The sequence below is a fragment of the Scatophagus argus genome, chromosome 16 (genome assembly GCF_020382885.2).
Source record: "Scatophagus argus isolate fScaArg1 chromosome 16, fScaArg1.pri, whole genome shotgun sequence".
Lineage (NCBI taxonomy): Eukaryota > Metazoa > Chordata > Actinopteri > Scatophagidae > Scatophagus > Scatophagus argus.
In genome coordinates, this window is record NC_058508.1 from 21875227 (window position 1) to 21897002 (window position 21776).

Genomic DNA, 21776 nt, shown 5'->3' on the forward strand with positions numbered 1-21776 from the left:
GACTGGTCAAAGGTCAGTTTCTGCTCCTGAACGCAGCACCGGGACAGCTGACTTGCAGCTGAAATACCTGGATGAGAAATAACAAACTACTCAGAAACTACTAACGTTGTAATGTTTAGTAACTTTCCAGCTTTTCAAATTATAAGAATTTATTAGTTTTCTCTGTTTTATGTTGAACTGAATTTTGAAAACTTTAAGTAAATCAGTAAAACAACAGCAGCCCTGATCGATTGACTGGCTTTTTTTTTTTTTTTTAAATGTATTAAATTCACTAAAACATATCAGGGAAAACTTCAGGGGACGTCTTCAAATGTCCCAAACCTAAAATATTCTGCTTATTGTGATATCAAACAGAGAAAAACTGAAATTTGTCACATGAGAAGCTGCAATCAGAAAATTTGTAAAAGTTGGGTTTGAAAAATAAGCAATTAACTATGAAACTATGAAAACTGATTTTCTGACCACTTCTGTTTGTAACTGAACATTTTCCTAAACTGGAAGGTTGGTTGGTCAGTAAACTGCTCACAGTCAGGACTGACAGGACTGACAGGACTGACCCACGTCTGTTCGTCTGTCATTTCATTGGCAAAAACATGGCGCAGGAATGGTCAGCACTGAAACTCTTATGCATTTTCAACAGAAAACAAAGTTGGCAAAATGAAATCTCACGGTTCTTGAGGTTGCTGAGGAGGGGAGAAGAGTTCATCCACCCGCTGTCAGCAGGTTCCCGCCAAACGTTTCCGCCCACACAAATCAGCGCAACATGTTGGGCGACTTGCATTCGCCCAGCAGAGCGTCTTTAGCGTCTCCGCGTGGGATTAAAGTCCAGCGTGTCCCGTAAAGATGAGTCAGCCGAGGGGAAATTTTAAAAAATTCTCTGACTGAACAAAGTCTTTCCTGTCCCCTCCTGCTCTAAATTCAACATCTCTCATCAACATTTGCACAAAAATACGGGAAAGAAACTAAAACTTTTAGCCAAAGTCTGCATACCAGAAATATGCACGATTGGTTTTCCCACCCAAACATTCTTTTACGATCAGTGCAAATGAGGTAGACATGACAAACAGCATCAGATCACACGGAGGTCAGCTTCCTGCAGCAGCGGCGGAGGGTCACGTGACGGGACGCCACCGCAGGAAGTGACCAGATGATTTTTTTTCTACCCATTCGGACTGTGCAAAATAAAATGAGGAGGTGTTTGAAGACAGGGTGGAGGTCTGTGGTCAACATCAAGAACCTAACAGGATAATCAGTCATGAAGAAGTTGTGTGAAACAAATATCGAATGTTTTTAAATGTTATTTCACCGTTTCTATGCATTTTTTAAATCTGACTGTTGATTAATGTAAAATGTCCTCTTTTTGGGGGGGGCTTGATGACATCTGATAAAATTACATTTTATAATGAGTTTAAAAATAAATTCCAGAACTTTTTGGATTATTTATATATTTTACACAATTTCTTCATATGACTTTTTACTCCTTTAAGTCTTTTTTTTTTTTTTTTTGAAAAAAAAAAGAAAAAAGATTTAATATTGATCACTCTGGGCCTCCATACCTTGCAGGTTACAGTGTGTTTGGGGAAGTCTTGTGCACAGCGAATAACGAGTGTCAAACATAAAATACAAATTAAAAAAAACAAAAACATGGCACCAAATGTAGTGAAAGTATCTGGAAACACGTCGTGTACGTCTGCTCGACTCAACGCCGAACCTTCTAATACTGGCTCAAAATAAAAAGAACAAAAACCCAAAAAACAAGTAAAAAGTAGAACGCAGCCCTGCCCACAACTGTGGACTCCTTCCCTGAGACCTCGACAGGAATGCTGGGAAAGGTAGTCCTTTTGTCCTCCTCAATTCTTTTTTTTTTTAAATTCTTTTTATAGCTCTATCACAGTAACATTGCGCTTATTCCCCACCTAGTGGTCAAAATTGGCAATTACAATTTAAAAATTAGCATACAACATAAATATTCCAACTGCAGTAGAGGTAATAATAATGATAGCATCTATTTGTTTGAATCTAGTACAAACGGGTATGACTCACATGACAAAATAATCATTATTATTACTCTAACACAGTCTCAAAGTTAGTGCTTTTATGTACACTACTAAGTACAATGCAAGTCAAAAGTGTTTGGACAGTGAACAATCTTCAGCATACCTGCCACATTTACACAGGTATCTTACATTTACATAAATAGGTAGTGTGCATGTTGTCCATACAAATGCCGTCTGTACACAAGTCCCACGCACTGAGCCGAACTCATTTGTACTGTAACATGTACATCTTATCTACAGATGCAGACCGAACTGTGAGCAAACAGGAGGATGTGGAGGCAAGCTGCGCACCCGTGCACGCACGCACGCACGCACGCACACACACAGGCACACACACGAACACACACACTTAGTGCTCAGCTCACTCAGAAACTCTCTGTGGCAGCATCTCTTTAAAGGAGCAGTCCGACATTTTCTTACTGGCTGCTTTAACTGGAATCAGGTGACATCACTGGCGCCTCATCGGGGTGTTCAGAACAGAAAAGCTGTGCAGTACGTTGCCAGAGTTTTTCTACCGTTGCATATGTTGATAAATTACTTCTAACAAGGAAACTAATTCCTTCATAACTCAGGCTGTAACAATTCAGAAACTGAGACACAAATGTTGACGGCCCATCGTTCACACAGATGTCTCCGTTGTCCCCAACTTACTGGGCTCCACACTCCCTCACGGGCGGCTCGTAATTACAAATATTATGTCCCATTCAATTCATGTCCAACTTCTCGCAGGATTTCGACGCACCTGGTTAACGACTGTGTCACAGTGTTTCTAGTGTTCTTCCAAACTGCATCTAATTAATAAAACCCAGAAAATAAATCAATCAACTGTGAATTCAACTGTGGATTCAGGTAAGTGTGAAAACACCGAACCTGCAGAAAAAGAAAAATATACTTTTAAAATGTTTAAAACTTTCACCTTTAGGTGAGTCCTGTGGCTTAATAAAATCCAGTTTAAAATGAACTTCAGTGAGGCGCCTTCACAAACTCCTTTTCTCCTCCTGATGATGTCTTTCTTTTTGATAAACATCATCAAAATGACCAAAAACTATGCAAAACACAAACGAGACAAAACAGGACAGGAAGCACCGTGACTGAGGAGGAGGCAGTGACTGATTAAACAGACGCTCCAGTCCTCTCAGTTCATCCATCAACAGAAAATGTAGAAAACTTTGGTGCAGGATTTTAGGCGTCAGTGCAGCCTGGGTTTTCTCGGAGGTGATGAAGAGGACGGGACGTCAGCATGCGACAGCTTCCTTCCTGCTCAGAGCTTCTTCTGTTCTCAACACCCAGACAACAAGCTGATCAACAATTTTCTGACGCCAGTCCAAACGAACCCGCTCGCCTGTCAAAATGTCGGACTGCTCCTTCAAGAAGACTTAAAGGGCAGTGGTCGAGTTGTCTTGGGTCGGCCCAACAAAGAGATGGCAGTGTTTGTTTAACCGTCATGTACAGAATCTTATCACTACAAATAAAAGAAATGTGTTTTGAAGAAACCTTCCCCTGCCGCCGCTCAACATATGAAACACTTACGAATCAAAAAACTGGGTTTACAGTTCGCCGTTATTTACAAAGTTACAGTGGTTTTAAAGCACCGCTAGCCAAGAGGAAGCTCCACAGCCGTCGCTCAGCTCAACGCAAACAAACAAAAAAAAAACCCATCAAATTAAACTCGGACGTTGGCTCGATTTTAACGGCGAAGGTCCCAAACGGGTCCTACAGGCGCCTCCCGTCTGATCACAAAGTCAATACTGTGCAATGGATTGAGTGTGCTGCAGGATGAACGGACTCGACCTCAAAGGCTCCACTCGTTCATTTTGCAGCACACGGCTCGGTTTCTGCTTGTGTTTCGTTAGCAGTGATCCTCTTAACGCTCGGGGCTTTCTGCCGCTCACTCACCTGAGCAGCGTCCTCTCTTTCTCTTCTTTGTGCCTCGGTTTAACGTCCCTGCACCCTTCAGGAAAGGAGATCTTAAAATTTACACTTTTAACCAATTTACCTTGCTGCAGCTCTATGAAGCCTCTTAAAACATGCTAAAAACACGCCACTGCGGGCCTGGTTCCGCTTCTGCTGTCTGCAGCCCGATTTGTTTCCCGTACAGAAGCAGAACGCCACACCCGGCGGCCTTCACGAGTAGGACAGATGGGAGCCGTTAGAGATGTGAGAAGTGACCGACGTGCTCCGGCTGAGACCTCCCTCGCTGCCCCCGCCCGGACCCCCGGAGGCCGTCCTCCTCAGAGGCTGGGGGCTGTTCCTGAGGGCCATCAGACTGGGGCCCCTGACGCTCAGGCCCCCGCCCCCGTAGCCTCCCTGTGACGATGAAGAGGAGGAGGCAGATGATGGAGGGGAGGAGGAGAGGGAGATGGGAGGAGGTGGTGGTGGGGGAGGCAGCAGAGCCAGAGACTGGGAGGATGCGTGGGAGGAGAGGTGGTGATGGTGGTGGTGGTGGCTCTGGGAGTGGTGGGAGTGGTGGGAGTAGTGTCCCCCTCCTCCCCCCCACTCCCTGGCCCGCTCGCGCTCCCTGCTGTCGCGCTCGTGGCTCTCGCGGTACAGCTGCGGCGTGCTTTGATGGTGTTGGTAGTGCTGAGGGAGGTAGTGCTGCTGGTGATGGTGGGCGGAGGACGATGAGGTGGAGGACGAGGAGGAATGGCCCCTGCCGCTCTTGTGCATCTCGCTGTCCCTGCCGAGGCCGTGGGAGGAGGTGATGGACTCGGCCCGGCTGAAGCCTCCTCCGCTGTGGTTCTGACTGCGCCAGGACGGAGTCGCCACCGAGTTCTGGATACTGTGGCTCCAGTGGCTGCCCGAGCGGGGGACGGGCCGGGACGGCCAACCGCTGGAGCCCGAGGATGGGCTGGGGGTCGGGTAGCCCTGGTTGAAGGCCTCGGCCGGGATGCCGGTCAGCGCCATGTTGCTGAAGCCCAGACGCATGCTCTCCGAGTCGAAGGCCTCGATCTCGTGGGCCTGACGCTCAAGCAAAGTCCGGATTCGCTCCGAGCGTTCGTTCTGCAGAGACAGCATCTCCTCCTCGATCTGACAGCAGACACGCAGACGGTTAGTGCTGGACTCCACAGCAAACAAAACATCTCTGCTACGCTGCTAACCGTTTATTCAACCTCTGGATCCAAACGTGACCATTTCATGTTTTTCTTTGTCAGGTGAAAGCAAACTCTTTTTAAGAAATTTTAACGAGCCCATTTCACGATTTCTATAAATAATCAGCAGAATATTCAAGAAGGAAAATCAATAGTTGGCTCTGCTCACGAGGTGACACCAAACCCAAGCTGAGGAACTCTCAGGTCGGCGGCAGCAGCGCCGTCGGCTGACTGGTCAAGCAACTGCAACTTAACTTTTAATGCTGTTTGTGTATAACATGTTGTTGGTATGAAGCTGTGGGTCCATAAAAAACAACCACATGAAACTATTCATTGAAAGACACTGAGGGACAAAGTCATCGGCTCTGCTGGTTTCACCGTCATCTGTCCTCACATGCCATAACGATGCACGTTGGTCCAATGGCGTCATTAATGTAAATTTGAAACTTCCGGCAGTGAAAACGTGAGGCAGAACCTGGTTCAGCTCAGGTCACGGCTCATCAAACCTCACAAAAGGTCCAGCAGCACATAAATTAGGAGCTGTGTGTGTGTTCATACCCTCTGCTCCAGCAGCGCCCGGCGGATGGACACCCTCTGCTCCAGGTCCTTCACCTCTCGCTCGTGCTGAGTGTCTGTGTGGATCTTGATCTTGCTCTGGTAGGCGTTGAGCAGCTCCAGCTCCTGCTGCAGCTGCATGCGCAGCACCTGGTACTCGGCCTCCTGGGTCTCATCGAGCCGCAGCTGCGGGGACAAACCGGGACGAGCATCAGAGACACATGAATGAATGAAAACTACATCAGTTCAGTCTGTTTGCGGTCAACTAGACTCTTAACAAACAATTCCCTCCATTGTTAATTAACCTGCTGCTTATTTTTCAACTTAACCCTGTGATTACTGTGTGTAGGACGCTGCTGCTGATCGCACACCAGACGCTCGTCCCTGCTGCTGTGTGTGTGTGTGTGTGTGTGTGTGTGTGTTGAGGTGCGCGGAGGTTTCCTTGCCTTACTCACAGCCTGTGTGGACAGCATGTCGTTGATGGAGTGGTCGTACTGCTCGGCCAGGATGGCCAGCTTACGTGTTTGTTCCTCTTTGAGACGTTTGAGGACGGCCTTGTGGTCAGATTTGGGAGTGCTCTCCAGCAGGTGATTCCTCAGGGCCTTGTACTGACGGGTCTGGATCTTACAGGTCTCTTGGAACTGACGCTTGATCTGCAGCTCTTTGGACTGAAAACAGTAATCAGATGATGTAATGCCAAACTGCGGTGGATGTTAAATGCTTCGATCACAGTCGGCTCTCCTTCATACCTTGAGGCTCTTGGGCTGCTGCCGGACCTCCATGGCGTGTTTCTGTCGAAGCTCTTGCTCCCGACGCTTGTTGTACTCCATCTGGTTGGTCAGCTCGGTCTGATGTTGCGTTCGGATCAGTTCGGCCCGAGTTCGCTGCACTGAGCTCAGCTGCCTGAACTCCAGCTCCTGGGTGGACTCGTGGTGCCGCAGCAGCATGGCGCACTCCAGGTCCTTCTGAGTCTGCTTCTTGTTCAGGTCCTGGAAGCGGACACCCGGCAGGAAGCGGAAGAGACAGAAAGATTTGGTTCAAATTATCTGTTGAGGTTTTTCACAAACAGAATCAGATAAAATGAAGTTGTATGTTGTTGTCAACATGGCAGATCAGGAGTTTGTGCCACAAAAGAACTTTTATCTTTAAGATAAGAATCTTAATCCTTAATGAAATACTACGCATGCATGATGGAAATGGAGAGATTCTTGGCCATGTTTACAGGGGATCCTGACTGTGCACTGTGAACTGGCGTACCTCTCTGAGCAGGTCCTGCTCCAGGTTGTGGCGAGCCAATAGCATCTTCCTCTTGTACTGGCGACACTGCAGCTCGTAGTACTGCCTCTGCCTCCTGAGCAGGCTGGCCTCCTCCTCCGCCTGCATCTGCTGCAGACACTCCTTCTGACGGATCAACCACTCCTGCTTCTCCCGCTTCGGTGTTGACTGGTTCTCGTTCAGCTCCTGCTCAGAAGAGAGGAACGAGTGAAAAAGTGCATCAAGCTTGTGATGAGTGTGTTCTGGAGTCGGCCGTCACCTCTTTCAGCTGCTCCTTGCGCTGGCGGTACTGGCGTTTCTGCGAGTCCAGCAAACTGGTCAGTTCCTTCTTCTGCTGGCCCAGTATGTGCTGCTGGAACTTCTTCTCTTCTGCCAGAGCTGCTTTGGTCTGCAGGAGAACACAAAGCTGTTAGTGTTGAGCGCTGCACAGACAAACAGTGTTCTGGTGTGAACAGTCTGAAGTTGGACCTCTTTCTCCAGGATGGCCTGGTGCTTCTTCATCAGCTTGTCAGCCTCAGTGGAGAAGCTGTTCCTCTGGTTTTCCAGCTCTTTGTCCAGTTTCAGCTGGTGCTCGTCCATCTCCGCCTTCAGCTTGTTCTCCAGCCCCATCAGCTGCTTCTGGTGCTGCCGCCTCATACGCTTGTAGCCCGACATCTGCTCTCGCAGCGCCGAGCCCTGCTCGTGTTCCTGGATCTGACGGGTCACCTGGAGAGGAGGACAGCAGATGTGTCTGTCAAACATCCTACCGCTGCTGTCTTACAGACGTTATCCATCCATGTTAACTGCGTGAGATCTGCAGCTGAACTGTCTGGCTCTGTTTTGAAAAGGTCACATCACCCAGACCAGACTGGACTGGGGTTTAGATGCAGATTATGAACGTGTGTATGCGCTCTGAGCTGACGGCACACACCTCACTACAAGTTGTGAGTAGACGACACTTTACAGAGTAAACTTACCAAAGAGGCGGTTCGGATGGTGGCGAAGTGGTCACGGTTGCGATAGTAGGCTCGACGGCGTCCAGCTGAGGGAGCCTGTGGTTGGTCCAGCTCTGGTTGGTAAGGATCATCATAGATGTTATCCTGACCCTGAGGAGGACAATGAGACACTGAGCAAACGTCTCTTTAAGAGACAGGACTGTGCACGAAGCCAGATGTCTCCGATCACGTACCGTGGGCCGGTGGATGATGGAGCTGTTGGAGGTAACGGTGTGCTCGCCCTCCTGCATCATGGCCATCTCACTGCTACTGTCATCAGACGCATCGGCCAGACTGTTGACCGAGCTGCTCTGAGAACTGGCCGAGATGGACATGCTGGGCACCGACTGAGAGCTCTCCATGCTGTTGACGGTGCCCGTCCGGAGCAGGTACTGCTCCACCTCCTGACGAAGACACAAACTGGATTTAGCTCAGTGTGAACACTAACATTAAGCACACCGATATAATAATACTGATTCATTTGTCTTTGTCTGTGTGGTGCTGTCTTCATACATTCACACCACACAGACTGAAAAAGGCCCGGTGTCCTGGTGTCCTCGTTCTCCACTCCTCCTTTCCATCCTCCCTTCATTTCCCCTCCCTCTGCTCAGACACAAACTTCACCTTTCCCTCTCCGTGATCCTCACCTCCTCATCCTCGCCTCCTTCAGACGCGGGGCCGTTCTGCTGGGTCTCCTGGAAGAGGATCTTCTTCATCTTGCGGTACTGCAGGTTGTCCAGCTCCCGTACTGCATCCTTTGTTCGTGCAATCAGGTCCATGATCACCGTCAGTGGACGCTCTCGGCACAAGAACCGATGCTGCAGGACGGAAACGACAAATAAGCACAACGACTCTGCAGAGGAGGCTTGTGTGTGTGTGTGAACAGAGTTCTCACATTGAGCAGGACGTCCGAGGTAGGTCGGTCCTGGGGAATCTTCTGTAGGCAAGAGTCCACAAAGTTGCGGAAAGAGTCCGACCTGCAGAGAGATGAGATCACATTAGTTTATGTGACAAAGTCACTCAGAGAGAAGGAATAACAGGAGAAAATCCTCTCAGAGTAACAAACAGCACTGATATTCAGCTTTTCAAAGTCCACTGTCCCACGATAAGAATTCATTCAAACACTATCACATACTGTTTTCTCTCAGTCTCAACTTTAATGTCTCATTGTCACACTGGACTAAAGTTTATTCATGGAGTCACTCGGAACAAAACAGACACACAAGATAATGAAACAATTTACAAAGACATTAAATTTGATTATGACACACTGAAGTTCATCTTCAGGCAGTTCTGTCTCCCTGTTGAGCTAAAAGACTCACCAGTGGTTGGACTGAAGGACGGGGCTTTCATTCTGAGCGATGTGATATAAGGCACTCATAGCATTCATGTTGAACAGTGGGGGCTTCCTCTCGGCTGTGGAAAAAGCACAGTGTTAAAGGCCGTTTGTGTCATGTGAATTCATATGCAGCAGAGTCAGACTGCAGGTTTCTACCCAGCTCTATGCAGGTGATGCCCAGCGACCAGACGTCCACCTTGCCGTCATACTGGCCCTCGTCCATAGCCAGGATCACCTCTGGAGCCATCCTAACAAAGACGCAGCAGCAGATGATAAGAAGCAGTTAAGAGATTCGTTAGATTAGATTAGATTAGATTACTCCAGCAGGGTTTGTGTGAGCACTCACCAGTAGGGAGTCCCAACAAAGGAATTGGCTGGAGCCACGATTGAAGCAGAACCGAAGTCTCCAAGTTTGACCTGCCCGGGTTCCGTCAGCAGGATGTTTCCTGCCTTCACGTCCCTGCAGAAGATCGGCAGACATTAGCCTGACTGCTGTAGGCACATTAAGATTCCACGTGTAGGATTTTTAAACATTCGCATGCTGTTGTCAGGTTAACAGCGACTTGGGGCTCTGGGAGACCTGATGAGAACATCAACTCTGCTGACAATGTGAGTTTTTACCTGTGAATCATATTGTGAGAGTGAAGATACGCTAATCCCTGCAGTGCACCATGGGTAATAGCAGCTATTTCGATTTCCTGGAGTGGCTTTTTGTGAACTGCGATGAAGAGAGCAGAAGAAGAGTCACAAACCGCCAGAGACCGATGATGAACAATCACATCTCAGTAAGTGAAAGAGACAAAGTGCTGAGAGTTAAGCTAACCTTCGAGGAGGTCTGAGGCCGAGCCGAGGCAGTACTCCATAACCAGCTGAGGGAGGGAGGGACACACACACACACACGCGCACGCACGCACGCACACACACACACACGCACTTTACATTGGTATTTCTATTACTGCAATAAGAAACACAGATGTAGACAGACACACTTGGGTCTTTTTACATCAGTAAAAGTGGTAACACCACAGTGTACAAATACTGAAGTACAAGTACTCTGCATTCAAGCACAACAACATCAGCATATAAATATACTTAAAGTATAAAAAGTAAATATACTCATAATGCAGAACGGTCCCCTTCAGAATAACGCTGATTATATTTAGTCAGTGAAGTTAACAGCAGAAAGGTGACCACACGTACCCACGCCGTGTGCTCCTTCAGGTAACATCCTCGATACTCGATCGTGTTTGGGTGACGAAGTTTCTGCAGGAACTTCACCTCTTTGATGATGTCCTGCCATTTCTGCACATGAACACAAAACACTCGGTGAGTGTGTTTTTCAGCACGTTTCAGAGACAGACAGAATTTAATCAGTCAGCACTTAACATGCTGTTTGTCAGAAACAGCAATAAAAAAACAAAAATCAACAAATGAGATTCTGACAAATTCATCGTCCAACTGAGAAAATCCAAAAGATTCTCAGAGAGTGAGTGAAGGGAAAGTGCGGGAAGGTTTAAAATGAGTCGTCTCTTTCTAGTTTGTTACCTCGTTTGTCTGCTTGCCGCTGTAGGACATTTTCTTAATGGCCACCACCTCATTGTTGCGCACATCTCGGGCCTGTTGAATGGCAGAATCACAACTGTCAGTTTATGAATTTCAACCCTTTAAACCCTGACAGCCTGCTGGGCTCCTCAGAGGAGGAGGTCCACACTGATGCTGTCGGTCTGGGGCGCCACCTCCTGATTTCCTGTGTGTGCCACCGGGCTGACGATGGGGACAGGTGGGACAGAAGTGGACCATTCTGTATTCATGGGGGGCACAGTTGAGGTCTTTGTCATTTTGTCTTTGCTTTATCGTCCAAAGCTTGACGTTCACGCTGTGAGCAAGAGGAACGTCAATGAAAGAGAAAAGTAATAACTAATCAACACTGAATCCCAGCATTGAAAACTGAATACCTTGGTCCAGGTCCAGGTCCTGTTCTAGAGGCTAATGTGTGTGAGAGTTCAAAAGGCCTGAAACCTGTACATGTACTGAACTGTCACTTCAGTCAGCTGCGTCCGTGTTTGTCCTGCACACACATACATGTCATATGTAGATTAGAGGCGTGTACACGTGTTCATGTTCTCCTGGAGAAATCCGGTTCCTCTAATCCCAACCCTCACTACAGACATTTGTTCACATTATCTTTAAGAAATCAGCTTCTTGGAGAAAGCCGCCTGCAGCCCCATTACTTTAATGCACGTTAATGACCGAGATGCCCAGCGTTCATGTGTTACAGCACAACGAAGGCAGCATCACATCAGCACCTTCATTCTCCCAGTTCTGCTTTGAACGCACTGCAAAACTCCACTTGGTGGTGCCACGAGAATAATCTGAAATGTTAAGTGACCTGAGAACAAAAATATTCCCAGTGATCCATCTGACAACCAGATGATATCATTCATTTTTTAATAAAATATTCAACGCTTTTTTCAAATCTGTTGGAAGCACGTAATCCCTCAAAGGGATCAATCCTCAGCGAGACACCAGGTGAGGGCTCATGAAGTCAGCTCCGCCCCGGACTGGAAACAACTGCACGACTCATCATACTGCTGAGAAGGATCACTAAAAACACAAAACAATCAGCAGCCAGGTGAGTGCAGCTCTGGCTGCTGTTATGTAGTCCTTTAAGGTCAGTCTAGGAGCCTCTGTGACAAACACACTGTATAAATCAGCAGAGCTCTTGCTAAACTGACACAAAGTGATGCACATCATCTATTTTCGTAGCACATCTCTGATGGCCTTTTAAGGATCATCAGTAAATCAGACATTCGGTGAGAACACTGTGGAGGTGTTCGTCTACCACTCAGCCTCGAGAAGAAAGGTAAAATGAGATGCACAGCTTTGTGCACACACACACATTGTCTTCCCACTGTTTTCCTAATCAGGCAGGGAAACATTCAGATTCACAGTTTCCTTATTCATGATAAGACTCAGAGAGGACACATTTTCTGTCCTTTAGAGGAATCCACACATTGTAACACTACTCAGGCCTCCTGAGAATGTCTGAGGGGTATTCGGCTCAGATAAAGATTTAAATAATTTGATTTTCTTCCACAGTCTGAGCCCTGGGCAGCAGGAAAACCACACACAGCGTCTGGTTGCTTTATAACTGCACACAAAACAGAAATCTAACAATAAACAAGCAGATTATTGTGCACATGGATGGCTGCTGGTTCTGCTGGCTGGAGAACAGGCGACCACTTAATGTATGAGTAAAGCTATAAAACTCATCTTCTTGCATGGCTGTGCAGCTTTATTCACGAGAGAGATCAGACACGGCTGGAGAAACTCAATTACATCCCCTAAAGTGTGTTTAAATGTGAAAAAATATCCACACCAACTTTCCAATATTAGAACTGTGTGAAACATGTGCTCTCTTGTCCGCACACTGCAACAACATGATGACTGACGTCTCACTTCACTTTCAAACAGGGAGTTCCAGCCATGAACAAGAAGTGAAAACAAGGACATTCAGTCTGATTATCAGGCTGCATCTCAGTCACACTATCCCAAAGAGGAGAAGCTGAACAGGAAGGCACAGAACCACGAATCAAACCAACAGACTGACTCGACATCAGGGGGCAATCGTGGCCTACAGGCTGGAGAACCGGTGGAGGGCCGCCAGTTCGATTCCCCCACCGGACAAACAGGAAAAATTTGAGTGTGGTGGAGTGATTAATGAGAAAAATGTTCACCCCCCTCTATTAACCAGCCTTGAGCAAGGCATTTAACCCCCAATTTGCTCCTCGGGTGCCTGACATGGCAGCCCACTGCTCCTGTGTTTCACTGCATGTAATCTGCTGGGTGCTGCATATGCGTTCAACCAAAGACGAGTTAAATGCAGAGGAAAAATTCAGTGTGTGTACGAAAAAATATATATACTGTCATTTTGTCATACTCACAAAGTAAACGGCACCGAAGCTGCCGTGGCCGATCTCACGGAGGTCAGCGAACAGCTTCTCTGGGTCATCTTTGCAGAAGAGATCTGCCACCTCTGGGTCCTTCAGATTGCCCGCCCGTGCACTCGAGGGCATGGCCAGGGCCTGGAGAGCAGGCGGAGAGCAGGGGTTAGTACGGGGAGGACCACACCATCCAGGCCTCAGCGACAAAATCTCTCAAACAGATCACCACTACTGTTAATCACTATAACAGAATTCCTATTATACAGTTCATTGCAAATGTAACTTTTCTATTCTTTGCAGGTGAGTCAATTAGTTGATCAACAGAAGGTGATCACTTATTATTTGTTCAAGCTAAAATATCAAAGGTCCCACATTCTGAAGTGTGAGGATTTGTTGTTTCAGATCATAATTAATGGAATCGCTTTGACTTTGAACAGCTGGTTAGACCAAAGGAGAAACATGAGAACATCACATCATTGCAACAATCCTTTACAAGCATCAGAATCATTTACATTTCATGTATTAAAAGACATGCGATCACAGCACGTTCTAATGATTCTGTCTTGAATTTTGCTGAAGGAACTTCCCTTTGGTTTAAATTTGGATCATGGACTGTGTGTCCGTTTTGTTTTTGAAGGATGTGAAGCGTCTGTTTTCCACTTCAGTTGGGCAGAAAACCATCTAATTAATGGGGTAAACACGGTGGAAAATGCATTCTCTTTGTTGTAAAGTGACCCATTTGCAAAATTCCCTTGTGTGCAGCGATTCTATCAGCTTCCCTGATATTCAAAAACTGCAGTTCATTTCCACAAAAATTCTGCAGTATTTCAGGAATGTCATGACTGTCTGTTTGGCGTTAACGGTTGGAGTTATCACAGTTTCTTCACGCCTGTGGTGACAGAAACCAGCCTGTATCTCCCACAGATGATCTATCTGGGACAATAACCGTCCGACAAGTTGTGACATGAACATGTTCAACAGTGAAAGGAGATGGAGGATGTCAAACTGTGAAAACCCTGAAAAACTGGAGAGAATGAGTTATAAACAGAGAGCAAGTCCCGATGTGGGGGAGACGAGACAAAATGGCAGCTGCTTTTCACGAAGTGCACTTCAACATGAACAGATTTAACTGTTCAGTTTGGGTTGCTGAGTCGACTGGGTGACTGTTGCCCATCACTTTCCATTATTTGTTTCAGCTTCACACGTGACCTCTGACTTCGTGTTGTTTCCATGTAAGATGTGAATGTTGGCTTCTCCTGACACAGTACAGTCAGAGTCACATCAGCTGACTTCAGGGTGAGGAAGAACCATGAGGAAAAACTCCCCTCTGTCTTCCATTTAATGCCTCAACCATGAAGGCCGTCATGAGACTGTCAGGAAAAAAGGCTTACGTTCTGATAAAAGATATTGTGGTCTCATAAAGACCAGCAGCCTGACTTCACAGTGTCAGTGTAATGATTTCCAATGTGCTGAACGTGGAGCAGTCGAAAAGCCAACTCACAGTATTACGTGTTCACTCATCAGATGATTATTTCATCAATTAATCTTTTCCCTAAAAGGCCAGAAAACACTGTCACTGTGATTATAATTTCCCGGAACCCGAAATGGGGTCTTCCAATTTCCAAATTTGCCATAATTGATGAAAAATTACAAGAACAATAATCAAAACTGCAGATTAACTGTCTGTTGATCAACTAACTGCTCATTTCAGTTCATTCTAAGGGAAGATGTCCTTTTTTGACCCCAAAAAACTCAATAATAAAAACAGCCCAGCAAAGGGGCAAAGACATTTTAAAAATTGAAAAATACAGAATATTTATATACATTTAATTATTGTACATCATCAACACCATCCAACTCCAATCAAAGATGGGTATAAATAAATCCACCATGATGAGCCAAGCTGAGCTTCAGTCAAATCATCTGACTAAATCAGCCCTCAGTGTAATCTCAGCCTGCACACTAAGCCCACATCAATGACAATTCATTTATAATGGGGTAAATGTAGCTGCTCATCCTTGAGTGTCAGCTGGAGGCCTGAGGAGAGCCCGCAACATAACCAGGCCTCTGTGATTTGGTGAATGCATGAGGACACGGCCTCGGGGTCCCTGTTTAAAGGACGACTGCAAGGCTTGTTCCTTTAAAGCTCTGTAAACGTGCTAGACGAAGACACTCCCCCACCCTCCCAAACCAACATTCCTTCAGAGCGCAGTGAACTAATTTCCAATCATACATTATGTGTCACTGAGTGGCCCGATGGTGTTCAATCAGAAGCAGACGCCTGCAGCTACCATCTCCAGTCAGGAGAAAAACAACCACTCAAAAACATGCGAAAGAAAGAAATGCATTTGTGTACACAATCAACGGCAAGTTTTTACAGATTAGACAGAGAAATGGGGCATCCTAATGGCCTAAAGGCTTTACTGTGTAACAGTGATGTTACTGGCAGGGACGTTTATCAGGCCTGTATTCACTTTTCACGTGTTCTATCACTGTACATTTTCACAATAAAAATGTTGTGCACCATGAATATGATTGTGGCCTTCAACGAGGGTCAAGTTACCTGTGTTAAAGAGTCCATAAAAAGAACCCATTACTGTTTTACTCTGGAACGAGTGGAAGTTTGTTCATGGATTGGGATTCGATTGTACACACCACACACCACTGAGGTTTGTCACACTGTTATTCACCATTTTCTGATTCTGAGATTCATGCTGAAATACAAAAAACACCAACCCATTCACCATTTCTGAATTGAGAGGCTGTTTTGTGGTAACTATTTTTGTCATTTTCCAAGACACAGGGCAGGGCTATTCTCACAAATTCAGGCACACAACACTGGGGAGGCAAGTTTCCTCAATTTCCTATGTGGGGAAAAAAAACTTACACAAGTTCAATTAAGTTATATTTGAAGGCAACGCGAGACACGAAATAATACGGAAGGGAAAAAGAGAGACGGAGGTCTAGACAGTTGTTAAACATAACAACTGACGAGAAACTTGGTGCGTCAGTGGTGCTGAAGGACCACGATCACATGGTTGAACTCAGGCCTGACTTGGAAACAGTTTTGCATAACTGAGGATCTGAATGCCCAACATTCACACAAAGCAGGTATACGTGCATTTATTAGCATCAATAACAAACAGCTCCGAAAACTAAATGAATGTGAGTTCTCACTAAAAGGAACACAGGCAGAGAGGTCTCACTGGGCGGGGTCCAACATTTACTAAGTTTATACTGTCACATCAGTATGGTTCATCAGCAAACTGCACCTCTACTGAAACTGTTACTACAATACTTTAATTTGCAAGTTACTCGTGGCTAAGGGAGCATACAAAGTGAAAACTGAACACTTTTCAGTGTTTCAATGCCAAGTTGACCGACATTGTCTTTATAGAACACTGAATCTCTCCAAAGTTGTTCAGACAAAAATGAAATGAGACTCTCAATACGTGTGGCTTTGATTTTAGGTTTACATAACCATTACATCAACCTCTGGCCCAAAATGGAAACCTCGGCTATAAAATAAGTTTTATTTGGTGGTTGCAGCACCACAGATGGCCTCCATCCGACCTTAATAAATACCTTATCAACAGAAATGTGTGTTTTTCAGCTGGCAGTAAATATTTTGGCCGGCCTGTTACATCATGTCCGTTAGCAGCTAAACTGATCAGATTTGAACCAGGCTGAAATTTTAATAGTCATGATTAAAGTTACAGAACGAAATCTAGGATGTAACTTACTTCGATCCAACTTGCTGTAACGTAAAAATCTATGCCACGGTTATTTAATGTCTCATTTTATTAACGCATTAGCAAAAGCAGATAAATGTTGCTGAGGGCAAAGCTAACTCTTCATGACAGCAGCAACGTTTGCTAATGTTATCCTTGCTGGGTTCTCGCAGGGGCGATCGACAGACCCCTGTGCTACAACCGTCCTAAAACCACAGGACACTGGTCGATAATCTCAGTCCCAAAAACTCACAGGAAGTCGCTTTGTCTTCCCCAAATCTCACTAGGTTGTCTTTAATAAATGTCTGATCGGTATGCAGAAAAAATAGCGTAAGTATGATAACTGAATAAAATCCAATGAAAATGGCACATTACTATGAACTGAATTAACGATTAACTGCATTTCTTGTTATACTGAAGGTCTCTGAAACACATGAAAGACCACTGGGCGTCCCCGGATCCAAGTTTGAAATCCCAGGAATAGCTAACATTACTTAGCATGACTTACCGCGGCTTATTGTGGTTCCGCTCTGGAACGAAAAACAACGGTTAGCAGCCAAGCTAGTGAGTCTCTATCCTCATAGCCCGGGTCTCCTCTCAGCATATAATCAGCAGGACGCGTCGCTTTCCATTTCCACGAAAGTCCCCCCGATTTCAGAGCAGCAGCGAAATAAATTAAGGGTTTCAAAATTACACTGCTACCCGAGCCTAGCTCAAAGATGAACTTTAAGCCCGACAGTTGTCTCTCCTACGTTACTATGTTACTAGCCTTAGCTAATTGGCTAGCTTAGCTTTGATAGCTCACAAGCTAACGTTAACATTAGCTATTCTACGGGGTGTGGCTGATGCTTTTCCGCCGCGGCCCACTTCCAAGCATATTGTCCGGTTACACCCAAACTTTCTAAAATCTACTCTTAAAATTCGTCTGAATATCTGCGCCCCATCCTGTGGTTGGACTTGTTTCTCAGACCGTTTTTGTTCTTGCTAAATACAAGATGGCACAGACTGGTGGGGCGGGACTGAAATGTTGACCGGAAAATAATTTGTTCTATTTCCTGTGAGGTTTCCGCTTCACAAATAAAAGGGTATAAATAAATCGACCCAGATAATATTAATTATCTAGTACAAAGGCTCGAAGGCTTGATTTAATGATTATTTTTACGAGACTCCGCCTGTGCTGACCACATTTAAGCACTGAATAGACATTGTCTGTGTACTTTGAGCCTCGTTCTCAGCCTTCAGGCGGCTGTCGTGAAACACATTCACAGCAAAAATGATTGTCTCAAGAGAAAATCGTCAACAACTTCTGGCATTTTTGAGAAACCTGTTTCAGAAGATTTCTGGAATCTACTGTCTCCTCCGTCAATCTTCATCGGAACAATTTGGCAATTTCACCTTTATGAAATGAGACCAGTTTCAAATGAGTCCTTATCTGTATGCATTTCTTGGAAATTATTCCTGCACACGGAGTGACGGTAACTGTCACAGAAAATTCAGTGACCCATCTTCAAGTAAACACATTAAGTGAACAAAAATAAAACACTAGTTTGTACATGACATGATAGCATTTCTTGAATATAATATAGGCATTAAAAGTCTGCATCATCCTGTGAAACAGACCGAGCAGTGAGACACGTGAAATTGTGACATTTAGTGGTAATTGAGAGAACTGCAATGCTTTAAGCTCAAAAAGATCCATTCTGTTTACCTGTCACAATTTACCTCTTATTTGTTCCATATCACTTTAGAATATGAAAGATTGTATACGAAACAGGTGACCTCTAAACTGAAGCACTCTTGTTTCTACTAAAGTTAATGTGGCTGCACTGCTGGTTTGAGGAAAATCAATAAGCTTTGTTGATATTTCAAATCCAGTTATGATGACTCAGTGTCTCAAAAACAAAAGAAACAACAGCTTGTAAACATGAGGACATCCAAGATGAATCCAAAAAAACACATAAAAATGTATTTATCAATCAACTTTATTGCAAGACCCTGCAGTGCAATGACAAAACAAATGGACCAGCCAGTTCTCAAAAAATCTTACACATCACAGGTACAAGGTGAAATACAAACAAATATGAGGCTTAAAGTTACAAGTCAAACAGTCCATATGAAGGGCCGCTTCAGTCCACCTCCTCAATGGTGGGCCCCTGGGAGCCGGCATGTGCCTGCCCTGCACCGCTGCCTGCAGGCATCCCTCCCTGATACAACTTGCTGATGATGGGGTTACACACTTTCTCCAGCTCTTTCTGCTGGTGTTGGTACTCCTCTTTATCAGCCAGCTGGTTGTTCTCCAGCCAGGTGATGGTCTCCTCACACTTCTCAACCAGCTTCTTCTTGTCCTCCTCGCTGATTTTGCCCTTCAGGTTGGCGTCCTGCACGCTGCTCTTCACGTTGAAGGCGTAGGACTCCAGGGAGTTCTTGGCAGCGATCTTTTCCCTCTGAAGCTCGTCCTCAGCTTTGTATTTGTCGGCCTCCTGCACCATCCTCTCGATCTCCTCTTTGCTCAGACGGCCCTTGTCGTTGGTGATGGTGATCTTGTTCTCTCTGCCGGTGCTTTTGTCCACTGCAGACACGTTCAAAATGCCGTTTGCGTCCACGTCGAAGGTGACCTCGATCTGAGGGACCCCTCGTGGAGCAGGCGGGATTCCTGTCAGCTCAAACTTGCCCAGCAGGTTGTTGTCCTTGGTCATGGCTCTTTCCCCTTCGTAGACCTGGATGAGGACCCCGGGCTGGTTGTCAGAGTAGGTGGTGAAGATCTGGGTTTGTTTGGTGGGGATGGTGGTGTTGCGTTTGATCAGAGAAGTCATGACTCCTCCAGCTGTCTCGATACCCAGGGACAGGGGCGCCACGTCCAGCAGCAGCAGGTCCTGAACGTTGCCCGAGGTGTCACCCATCAGAATGGCGGCCTGGACGGCGGCACCGTAAGCCACAGCCTCGTCCGGGTTGATGCTCTTGTTCAGCTCCCGGCCGTTGAAGAAATCCTGCAGGAGTTTCTGAATTTTGGGGATTCGGGTGGAGCCTCCGACCAGGACCACGTCGTGGATCTGCGCCTTGTCCATTTTGGCGTCCCTCAGGGCTTTCTCCACGGGCTCCAGAGTTCCCCTGAACAGATCGGAGCACAGCTCCTCAAAGCGAGCCCTGGTGATGGAGGTGTAGAAGTCGATGCCCTCAAACAGAGAATCGATCTCAATGCTGGCCTGGGAGCTGGAGGACAGGGTTCTCTTGGCCCTCTCGCAAGCTGTGCGCAGCCTCCTCAAGGCTCTCTTGTTGTGGCTGATGTCTTTCTTGTGTTTCCTCTTGAATTCCTCCACAAAGTGGTTGACCATGCGGTTGTCAAAGTCTTCTCCACCCAGGTGAGTGTCCCCGGCCGTGGCCTTGACCTCGAAGATACCGTCTTCAATGGTCAGGACGGACACGTCGAAGGTGCCCCCGCCCAGGTCAAAGATCAGGACGTTTCGTTCCCCCGACTTGCCTTTGTCCAGACCGTAGGCGATGGCGGCTGCCGTCGGCTCGTTGATGATCCTCAGGACGTTCAGTCCTGCGATGACGCCTGCGTCTTTGGTCGCCTGTCGCTGGGAGTCGTTGAAGTAGGCCGGGACCGTGATGACCGCGTTGGACACCTTTTGGCCGAGGTAGGCCTCGGCAATCTCCTTCATCTTCACCAGGACCATGGAGGAAATCTCCTCAGGGTAGAAGGCTTTGTCCTCTCCTTTGTATTCCACCTGGATTTTGGGCTTCCCTCCATCTCCAGCCACCTTGAAGGGCCAGTGCTTTATGTCAGCCTGCACCACCGGATCATCCAGCTTTCTCCCAATCAGCCTCTTGGCATCAAACACGGTGTTGTTGGGGTTCAGAGCCACCTGGTTTTTGGCAGCGTCCCCGATGAGCCTCTCTGTGTCAGTGAACGCCACATAGCTGGGGGTCGTCCTGTTGCCCTGGTCGTTGGCGATGATTTCTACTTTTCCGTGCTGGAAAACACCCACACAGGAGTAGGTGGTGCCCAGGTCGATGCCGATCGCTACATCTTTAGCAGCGGACATTTTCACTGGAGATGGTCGCCTGTCAAACAGTTAGACAACATTTTAGAAACAAATTGAAAGAAGCAAACATCAACACACTTCTACACGTGCGCTGACTCACAGCACACATTTATCAGCATTAGTTTAGTTAAATGTTGCTAAAATTCGGTCAAAATGTGGAAAAATGACACCAGAAAATGTGTTCTGTGCTCCTCGGATGCAGCAAACTTTTAAAAACCTCATCGAAAATATTTGCTCCGCTGACATTATTTTACAAAAAAACCACAATGTGAACGCACCAAATGTTAAAGCACGAAGCTTTGAGCGTAAACTACTTTTGCTTTCAGAAATGAGAGTTGGACTTACAGTTTGGAGCTGAGTGGTCTGCGCTGAGAAGAGATTTGAGGTTCTCCTTCCTCTCTGGATCTTCTGCTGCGCTCTGATGCGGTCTCTGCTCTCCGAACAGCCGCTTTATGTCTGTGGACGCTGTCTGGATGTTTCTAGACGGTTCACACACGACGCTGTCAAGTCAGCGTCCACCGCAGACACGCTTCCTGTTTGTGATGTTAAAATAAAAGGTTTTCTAATGAAATGATTGTGTACGTGACGCTCAATCGACACGCTGTTGTCTTATTTTGAAGGATCTCAATTCCGGTATTATCGCGTACTTTTCTGATTAGCGTTGAGTTTTGACGCATCAACTTTTAGCACCGCTGGCCAATGACAGCTGAGAGCGCAGGTTTTGTTTCCGGTGTGATGTCATATTCAGACGAAATTTCTGGACGAT

The 21776-nt window shown here is 46.4% G+C and overlaps 2 protein-coding genes across 3 annotated transcripts; both read right to left on the bottom strand.

Annotated features, from left to right (window-relative positions):
- Positions 1-1106: 1106 nt before the first annotated feature.
- taok2a (TAO kinase 2a) lies at positions 1107-18011 on the bottom strand. Of its 2 annotated transcripts, none has more exons than XM_046414658.1 (20): positions 17473-18011; positions 13234-13374; positions 10835-10906; positions 10490-10591; positions 10113-10158; positions 9911-10007; positions 9636-9749; positions 9446-9537; positions 9273-9366; positions 8846-8927; positions 8598-8768; positions 8145-8354; positions 7933-8061; positions 7445-7681; positions 7236-7364; positions 6959-7162; positions 6451-6690; positions 6157-6369; positions 5705-5887; positions 1107-5084 (listed from the first exon to the last, which is right to left on the bottom strand). In XM_046414658.1, exons 2-20 carry the CDS (start codon positions 13363-13365, stop codon positions 4182-4184), a joined length of 3450 nt encoding a protein of 1149 aa, XP_046270614.1. In that variant the 5' UTR covers positions 13366-13374; positions 17473-18011; the 3' UTR covers positions 1107-4181. The 2 variants fall into 2 exon arrangements, with proteins under 2 accessions (XP_046270614.1, XP_046270613.1); XM_046414657.1 differs by having other exon boundaries at positions 6148-6369; positions 17473-18010.
- Positions 18012-18928: 917 nt separating this feature from the next.
- LOC124072770 (heat shock 70 kDa protein 1-like) lies at positions 18929-21515 on the bottom strand. Its single transcript, XM_046414430.1, has 2 exons — positions 21356-21515; positions 18929-21029 (listed from the first exon to the last, which is right to left on the bottom strand). The coding sequence occupies exon 2, from the start codon at positions 21008-21010 to the stop codon at positions 19091-19093; it is 1920 nt and encodes a 639-aa protein (XP_046270386.1). The 5' UTR covers positions 21011-21029; positions 21356-21515; the 3' UTR covers positions 18929-19090.
- Between the last annotated feature and the right edge of the window lie 261 nt (positions 21516-21776).